At 31.6% G+C, this 9,947-nt stretch overlaps 1 protein-coding gene across 1 annotated transcript; it reads right to left on the bottom strand.

The window, feature by feature from the left end:
- Positions 1-4,210: 4,210 nt before the first annotated feature.
- LOC145063520 (uncharacterized) lies at positions 4,211-6,531 on the bottom strand. The gene is made up of 6 exons (XM_079011119.1): positions 5,814-6,531; positions 5,596-5,725; positions 5,271-5,440; positions 4,911-5,202; positions 4,651-4,829; positions 4,211-4,530 (listed from the first exon to the last, which is right to left on the bottom strand). The coding sequence occupies exons 1-6, from the start codon at positions 6,400-6,402 to the stop codon at positions 4,370-4,372; spliced, it is 1,521 nt and encodes a 506-aa protein (XP_078867245.1). The 5' UTR covers positions 6,403-6,531; the 3' UTR covers positions 4,211-4,369.
- Between the last annotated feature and the right edge of the window lie 3,416 nt (positions 6,532-9,947).

Below are 9,947 nucleotides of genomic sequence, written 5' to 3'. Positions count from 1 at the left end.
TTTAGTGCTATTATATTTATGTTATGAAAAAATGAAAATTAAAAAAAAAATAGTTTGTTTACTAAGAATTAGTGTTTCAATGTGTTATATAACTTGCAAATTAAATCATATTTCTATATGTGATATCAATAGATTAAATTCAAGATAATATTTTTCAATTTGATAATAGACTAAAAAAAAGAAAAAAAATAATAATAGTCATCTTTATAAAAAAAAAACTTGTTATAGTAATTATATTGAATCAAGTTCGTTTACTTGAATCAAAGTAAATAAAAACATTAGAAAAACCATAAATAACTAAAATAGGAAAAAAAATAGAAAACAAAAATTGTAATATGAAAAAACTTAGAAAAAATATTAGAAAAACCACAAGTAAAAAAAATAGAAAAAAATAAAAAAATAAAAAGGTGAAAAAAAAAATATAATACGAAAAGAAATATGAAAAAATCTAAAAAAAACTCTAATATACTCTATATATACACTAAAAAATAGAAAACAAAAGGTAAAAAAGTTAAAAAAAAATTGTTGAAAAATAAAGTTAAAAAATGAAAATAAATAAAGTATATATGTAAAATGAAAATAAAAAATGTACATATATTTATAAAAAAAACCGAGAATAAATAAAGTATACAAAAAACGAAAAATAAAGTTAAAAAACCATGTGGTGTAATTTTTTTCAAACCTCAGGGACTAAATTTGAACTTTTTAGGACTAATTTTGCAAAAAAGTTAACCAACTTAACCATGAAACTCGTTAAGTGGGCTAGAGTGATAATTCTGCGAGAAAGCTATGACCACAACAATAATAAAAAAAATATCAAGGCTTTTTCCAATTACGCGTTAAAAATTTAGGGCTTTTATAATATTAACCCATATTTCTTTGGTGGAATTTTTGTATAACAACAGTTATCACGCCAACATTGATCGACCTCCTTTTGAGATGCTCTATGGGAGTAAGTGTAGGACCTCGATATGTTTGGGAGAGGTCGGTTAGCGGGTCATGGGGTACTCAAGACGATGTAATTGATTCAGCAGGTTTGCAACAGACTTCAGACAACTCAAAGCCGATAGAAAAGTTACGTAGATAGACGCTGACCAGACTTGGAATTTTAGGTTGGAGATATGATACTCCTAAAGGTGTCATCTTGGAAATGTGTCATCCAATTCAGGAAGCGGAGCAAGCTGGGCCCCATGTATATTAATCTTTTCAAGGTATTAGCCCGAGTTCGTATATGTTCCATTTAAATGATGTTCCATGGACCAAAATAAACGAAAAAGAAAAGAAAAATGCATTTAAATAACGTTCCATAGACGTTCGTCGCACATGATTATTCCCTCGAGGTTGTATTATGTTTCATGGACGTGCGTCTCGTGCGAACACGTCACAACCAACTAAATGAGTTTGATGTTTGTGTCATTGACGAAATGATTGGTAGAGAATATTGTTTGCGGTTCCTACTAATTTTTGGGTTCCTACAGGATCCGAACTATATATATATATATATATATATATATATATATATATATATATATATATATATATATATATATACCCTAAAAAGCATTTACAAGATTTTGCGGAATTTTAAGAGGTACAAACTTTTAAGCATCATATACAATAATTTTATGCATCGGAGAATAATAAATCTTATCCGGTCAAAGACAGATTTTGAATAGGTCTTCTAAGCTTATCTTCAAATTGAATGTGTTAAATATGAAAAAGTCAAATAAGATGATGATGATAAGATTTTGAATGTGTCAAAGTTTAACCAAGTGTTCCTCATATCCAATTGAATCGGTAAATACTAAATCTTATCCGGTCAATATTTATGAAAAAGTCAAATAAGATGATGATGATAAGATTTTGAATGGGTCAAAGTTTGACCAAGTGTTCCTCATATCCAATTGAATCGGTAAATACTAAATCTTATCCGGTCAACATTTATGAAAAAATCAAATAAGATGATGATGATAAGATTTTGAATGGGTCAAAATTTGACCAAGTGTTCCTCATATCCAATTGAATCGCTAAATACTGAATCTGTCAATAATAATGAAAAAGTCAAATAAGATGATGATAAGATTTTGAATGGGTCAAAGTTTGACCAAGTGTTCTTCATATCCATTTGAATCGGTCTAATATGATGTACGCGTTATAAAACATTTCATATAAACTGGAAGAGACGCATTGATCTAGCATTCGTCTATCATGAATGCCTTGCCATTGACCGCAAAACCTTGGTTCTCTCTCATGCTCGCTACCTTCTCTTTTGTTTTTCTTTATGTTAAAATCGAATAAGCCCAAAAATGTTTTACGTTTAATCCTAGCCCAGGTATAAGAAATCTCTATTTGTTCGTCATTTTGTTTAACAAATTTTTTATGTCATTTTGTTGATCCGCACCCGTCGCTTTGTGCGGGTAAACGGCTAGTGTATATATATGACAAAACTGCAAATTTGGTCCTTGTGGTTTTCAAAAACCTTTGGATGGGGTCCAAAAAGTTTCCAACTTGCATGGAAGGTCCAAAATCAAGGTTTTTCTGGGTTTTTGGTCCAAAAAAACTTAAAAAGACGATTATGCCCTTTTATTTTCTTTTTTGTATTTTTTATAACTATTCTAATGTTGTTTTAATTAAAAAATAAAGAAAAAAGAAAAAAAGTATCCCCACCCCACCCTCTCTCTCTCTCTCTCTCGCTTCGTCTCTCTCTCTCTCTCTCACGTCTTTGTTTCTATGGATCACTAACTTTCTCTTTCTGCACAATTAATATGGAAATAAATTATAATTAAGATTGTTCTGAAGTGTAATTCGTTCTTCAACTGGATCAAAATCAATTGTCGGTCCATTGAAGAAGGTTTGGGAAAAAGAAAAAAATACGATACCCACTTCTTCTTCTTGATCATATCATAAGTGGAAATCAAAATCAAACCTTCAACAAATGAAAATCAAACCTCACCATCCCACTGGTCAATACAACCACCAAAAATTTGTTGGCTCCACCTCGAGGTTCTTACCCACCTGCTCCAAGCCTTGAGGTGTTGATTTATAGTCCCAATCTGAACTGAAACAAAAGTTCATACAGAGGTCGTCAATCAAAGAGGAGAGATTCAGAAGGTGCTTGAAATTAAAGTGGATCGAATTTATAGATAAAACGAGCTCATATCTATTCTCTCTGCACCACCGGCGGCAACGCCTTGCGAGAAAAGATGAATACCACTGGTCGCGGAGCTCTCAATACACTCAGATGCAGGTTTGAGGGCATAGATCTATGCCACACATTCTCCCCACGACCTTCAACGAGCACCTTTGATCGCGTTTTGTAACGAACACCCATTTCAGATGGAGAACGAGATGAGAGAGGGACAGGAAGAAAGTGGAGAAGATTAGAGTTGGAGTTTTGGGTGTCGGAAATGCAAATGTGCAGTGGTCGTTGAAGAGGGGTATAACGAAGATGAAATGCATCGATTAAGATGGAGTTACAATTCCGAAAGTAGGGTTATTGACGGCTCCGATGGTTTCGGTGGCGGCGAGAATGAATCCACAGGTGGTTCAATTTTGAATATCAATTTTCTTTCGAGAGATGGCATTCAGGAGAGAGAGAGAGAGAGAAAAAGACGAAGAGAGAGAGACAGACAGAGAGGGTGGGGGATACTTTTTTTCTTTTTTCTTTATTTTTTAATTAAAACAACATTAGAATAGTTATAAAAAATACAAAAAAGAAAATAAAAGGGCATAATCGTCTTTTTAAGTTTTTTTTGGACCAAAAACCCAGAAAAACCTTGATTTTGGATCTTCCATGCAAGTTGGAAACTTTTTGGACCCCATCCAAAGGTTTTTGAAAACCACAAGGACCAAATTTGCAGTTTTGTCTATATATATATATATATATATATATATATATATATATATATATATATATATATATATATATATATATATATATATATTGGTGTAGTTAGACCGCATAAAACCGCAACACATCGGAAAATTACGGTTAAAAAGCAGCTTTTCTTATCCAAACACTTTTTAAAATCAGCTTTTTCTAAATGCCATAAGCTAATAAACACTTTTCTTAATAATTACTTTTATGCTAAAAAAACTAACTCAAACATGCCCTTAGTTTTTTTTGCAGTTTTTAGTTTGAGGTTTTGTTTTTGCTAACCTCTATATTTTGGCATTCAAAACAATGTTACAAACAAAAAATGTACGAGTATAATCCACATAAATGTCCATATATTCATGAAATTATAAATACGTTCGAAAATAATAACAAACATACTCAACAAATGAAATATTTACCATTTTATTACATCCTTAGAAACGAAAAACGAGACTGGAACTCAAATTGTTAGATAATTGTATATAACCTAATTTAGACGAGATTTTTTAGGATGCCCACAATTAAGATTTGTGCTTCAACAACCAAAGTGTCGTTCCACAAGAAACCCTTTTTGGAGTCATGAAGATCGCTTAACAGCATAAAACAAGGGAACCCCCAACCATCAGATGTTTTGCAAAACCAATGGTCAGCTTCTGCAATGTATAGACTCCATCAAGATAAGCATACATATAGATAGCAACATCAACAAGATTTAGTGATGAAAAATGAAGTTTTTAGCTTCAAATGAGAGAAGTTTATGTATAATCTTATACCTTTACTTTCATGGGTACTGCCGAATTCATGGGTTTTTACCCGAATCTTGAATTTTGCATAAACTCTCCACTCATCCGATCCAGAACCAGAACCAGATCCAACATCATGTGGTCTTAGAAAGATTGAAAGATTTGTGTTTTTCCCTGTTTTGGATCCTTTAGGATACAACGACAATTTCCTGTTTCACACATATTCAAATCAACAATGACATTATGTATCAGAGCAAAAACTAACGAGTTATGAAAAGAAACGCACGTACCATTTCACTTGGCCAACTTTGAAATCCTCAGAGTACAACGCTTCATCTTTTAAAGCCGAAAAATTAGCAATTGTCCAAATGTGTGTATTCATCGTTATTGGCGGCTTGATCATCGACAAACATTGATCTTTTTGCGCATATTTTGGGACAACAAAAACCTCGGCTCCAAACTCACATGAATCCCCAAAAAGGTAACCGTTTTCAGCCTCCTTAAACGAATCTAGTGACATGAGTTTCCTGAAGCCCCATCTCGTTTTCTTCTCATGGAACCTCGTACGTTTCCCATCCCCACCTATAACCATATACAACAACATAAACCCTAAAACCCCATTGTTTGGTCTCAAAGTACAAACCTTGTACCTTGAATGGTTAGATAGTTGTGGCGTATATGATCGTAAATCAAGATTTTGAAGTACACATAAACCTCCCACCCTCTTTCAAGGCTTTGTGTGTCACATATGACAAGATAAAGAGAAATATGATCGTTTATGTATTCTTCCTCGTTTCCTTTTGGATATAGTTCTAGTTTCCTGAAAAATTTTGATCCTCGAATATCTCATTATGTACGACGTTTGGTTATAATCATTGTATTTATATATATATAGTCTCTAGGGACTATTATCAACATATAAAATTGTCCATCCACTTATATACAATCATAATTCAATGAGAAAGAAAAACTAACCATTTGTATCCGCTAGCTTCAAAAACATCGGATTCATACTTTACTATTCCAGCTTCAAACAAAAGAGAGAATGATTCGAGCTTCAGTTTGTAGTGTGCAGGTTCGTTGTTTCCACTTGATATAGATACACCTGCAATAATCGATCAACGTTAATGGAACAAAACTCTCCCAAATCATTCTATTGTTGCAATAGTAATTATGACAAAAATGGTTCTTACTTCTAGAAAGCGACGTTGTTTCTTGAACTTCCATAGCTTTCGTCCTACAAATTTGAGTCTGATACATTCGATCAACAATTTCAGTAAACGCTTTCTCCACATTCGTATCTCTCAAAGCAGATGTCTCAATAAAATACAAAGATTCTTTCTCAGCAAATGACTTTCCGACCTCCGTCAAAACAGTAACCGAGTGTCTAACATCGGATTTATTTCCGATCAACATCAAAACCATATTCGGATCTGCATGGTTCCTCAAATCTGCTAACCATCGTTGTATGTTTACAAATGTGATATGTTTAGTAACATCGTAGACCAGGAGTGCACCGGTTGCACCACGGTAGTAGGCGTCGGTGATGGCTCGAACTTTCTTGTGGCCGGAAGTGTCCCAGATTTGAACCATGATGTGCTTTCCGTCGATGTGGAGGGTTTTGGTGGCGAACTCGACTCCGATGGTGGAGTTGAACTCGAGGGTGAATTTGTTGTCGCAGAATCTGGAGAGTAAGTTGGATTTTCCGACATGGGAGTCGCCGATTAGAATGAGTTTGAAGAAGTGGTCGTGGGTGTGATCTTCTTCCCGGCGGCTTGACATCTTCGAGACCAGATTAGGGTTTTTTGCAGAGGATTTAAAGATCGTTTGTTATGAACACATGATGTGCTTCTTGTTGGCATAGAGAGTAGAGAGTAGAGACGAACGTAAAGACGTGAAGGAAAACAAAATGCATAGAAATGTACGAATCATGGTGAAAGAAAAGGATATAATTAATATCGCTTGGAATAAGTTAAGAAAACAATGACAAAATTTTCATAGAAAGAGATATGGTAATTAACACTATATTTTTATTTATTACATTTAACCTTTTAAGATAAGTTTATTCTAAAACATTTAGTATTTCAAAAAGTTTTTGTATATTTTTTACAAAGGTTGTGGCTTTAAATGGCCATTTTTAATCAAAAACTAGGAGATATGTCCGTGCTTAGGACGTTTTTTTTTAATTGTTTTTTAAGGTATGTCATCTTAAAAAAAAATGCATTTACTCGCTTTACTATTCCATTTGATAAATTAAATATGATTCAAAAAAACTATTATTAAAATAAATTACATTTTTTCAATAAAACAATTTAGGAAAAGATATTTTGTTAAATGAAAAGGAGATAAACCACATAAGGTCATCAAAATTCAAGAAAATCAATAAAGAAAGTAACAACAGCATCACAATCAAGAGCTTTGACTTACTATAATCCCTTCACGAGTTTAAATAGAACGCGTGCATAAAGTTTTTAATAAAATTATCAAATCACATTTGAAAAGCATGACAGATGTCTGTAAATGAAAATTCGTTTTTTCATCCTTCACCTCTGATGAATGAAGAATTGCATCAAGGTTAGTTTAGTCATCTTTGTGACAATGTGATACATATAAACTGTTTGGCCATAATTTCACAGGATGACACACATGTTTACCCAAACGATGTTAGCTACTCAATTCAATCACTAATAAAGTACATGTTGCACGAATGATTTGCCCTTTAAGGTAGTTTTAATTTTGAAAAGTATATGCTCAATTCTTGAAATAGTGAGGTACTTTTTTAAATATTGGTGAGATTTCACAAGGACTAGTGGGTAATCAGTATGATTTACCTGTAGTTATTCCAACAGTTAAATGAAAGAAATGGGACATACAAGATAAATGGGTATGCTTATATAGATTTTCATATATTGATGATAAGCTTTCTAAGCATTTGACTATTGGAAATTTAACCAAATGCACATCCTTTGGGTAGATTGTGCAAAACATAAACTTCATAAATGCACATGCTTGTGTAACACACAACACACAACAGAAAGAATAAATAAGAACCAGAAAGAAGGATATTTGATTTCGTGATCTTATTTTCAGGTAGAACAAGGAAGAATAAGGAAGTAGAAATCATCCAAAGTTTTTTGTGTGTGAAATTCGGTGTACATCAGGAACAAAATCAAAGAAAAGTGAAGGACAATTGGTTTTTGCTTTGGAGTTTGTCGAATAAGAAAAGGAAGAAAGAAAAGAGGAGTTTGTTTGATTCTTGATAAAGTTCGGCTGCCACTTCAAACAACAAATTTGCCAACAAAGCAAACTCATTTAAACCTACATGGCAAGTTTTATGCCAACTAAGCAGTCAGCGTGTTAAGTAAAAAGTCAACTCATTTAGTAAATTAATCATCCGGTATTCTTGAACGGTTTGTTAAGTTTAAGGGTATTTGTTAAACAGAGTAAACTTTGATAGTATTTTTTATATAGGGATTTTCTAATATGTGTCCTAAGCGTACATATAAGAAGTATTAATTAAACATAATTATTACCATAATTAAATGTTAAACATATTATTTATAAGAAATATTACCATAATTAAATATAAAATTCATTAATAATCTCCATAATTAATGCATTTCACATTTAGTTATGGTAATAATTATGATTAATTAATACTTCTTATATGTGCCCTTAGGGCACATATTCGAAAATCCCTTTTATATAAATTTGAAACTTAATTACCTATTTAAGTCATTTTCCCTTTATTCATAATCTTTTTCTCAAAAACATTAATAACAGCAACATACCTTTTAAAATTAGAATAAACTTAAAACTTTTTTTTAACTAATCAATGATCTTTTGTAAAGCATTGCAAGATTAAATAAACCACAGAAAGACCTTTGAAATACCACCATTAGATGTTACTCTTCATATATATATATATATATATATATATATATATATATATATATATATATATATATATATATATATATGTTGGTTTCAGACATTAAAGTTTATACCAAATAAATCTTAAAGAGAAGCTACATATAAACTCTTAATTCTAGCATCAAATTGCAAGGAGAGGTAAAAAGGACTTCAAAACCATGAATGTGGCAGCTCTAAATTAGATCAAAGAGTGTGAAAAACTTACTAGTTTTTGCCTCATGTTCTCCTTATATACTTCCACTAATGAACCAAGTCAAAGATAGTCATTAAATGAAAGTATGACACCTTGTGACAAGCATGGTGTAAAGGAATAAGAAAGATAATACACAAACTCAACCTCTAGTGGAGGTTGGAGGTTTTGAAAAGAAGTTAAGACCAAGAGTATGTTGCACATTTTCTTACAAATTAGCTAGTTACAAGTCCAACTAAATGGTTACTCAAAGTGTTCATTTAATTGTACATTACTTATATATTCATGACTTATGAATATTGCTAGTTTTTTTATTCTCTTTTATTATTATATCCTAGAATTAATAATCTCAATTAATTGTTAAAATATTATTTTCATAAAATAATAATTCTCCAACTAAAACATAAGCGTTGATAATTTTTATTAATAATCAAATCACTTTAATAAATAATCAATTAGTAATAACTTGTTATAAGATGTGACCCGATTAGATCATACGATATTAACAAATATCATTCTATAATGACTCTTGGAGATAAAAATCTTTCAATATGTGAAGCATGTATGTACACGGGAGGAAATATAGACGAAGGAAACTGAAACAAATGGCCAACATGCGAGAAAGCAACTGATGTTGGCTCCAAACCAACCGAAAATAAAAAAAAAACCAATCCAGCAAAAGGAAAACTTAAACCACACATGATAATACCTGACACTATTCCTAAACGCTACTCATATTAATATGTATATAACATCAAGAAAAATATATACATTTCCTAAATATATGTAGTTTTCAAATAACACACAAAACACGTATAGGAAAAGAAAAGAAGGTAACACTAGAAAGTACGTTTTTACTGCAATTGTTTGTGACTTTTATATTGGTATCCTTTACTGCCTAAAGTTGTTGTCAAAATATGTGTGATGTCAAAGCACATACAAAGTCGTTACTAATATGTTTTTACTACAAATGTTTATGTAACCTAATGTGGTTGTGTTGAGTACATGATATTGTCGATATGTGTTATAACTAATGTTTTAAACCTTCTATAATTTTTGAATGATAAGTTCATTGACGGAGATGTATTATTTTATGCTTTATACTTATAATTATGTCATTTTGATATGATTTTAAAATCTTGGTCCGAATTTTGCAAAATCAAAACCATTCATACATAAAATCCTAATCTTAACAATCTTTCTT

This window comes from Lactuca serriola, chromosome 7, assembly GCF_051521515.1.
Source record: "Lactuca serriola cultivar US96UC23 chromosome 7, Lser_US96UC23_V15, whole genome shotgun sequence".
NCBI lineage: Eukaryota > Viridiplantae > Streptophyta > Magnoliopsida > Asterales > Asteraceae > Lactuca > Lactuca serriola.
Note: the sequence above shows the minus strand (reverse complement) of the source record. Positions and strands in the feature narration are given on the sequence as shown.

Coding starts and splice junctions, on each gene's coding strand:
- LOC145063520 (XM_079011119.1), bottom strand. CDS start 6,402: ATGTCAAGCCGCCGGGAAGAAGATCACACCCACGACCACTTCTTCAAA. Junction 5,726..5,813: donor AACAACGTCGCTTTCTAGAA/GTAAGAACCATT, acceptor CGATTATTGCAG/GTGTATCTATATCAAGTGGA. Junction 5,441..5,595: donor GAAGCTAGCGGATACAAATG/GTTAGTTTTTCT, acceptor AAAATTTTTCAG/GAAACTAGAACTATATCCAA.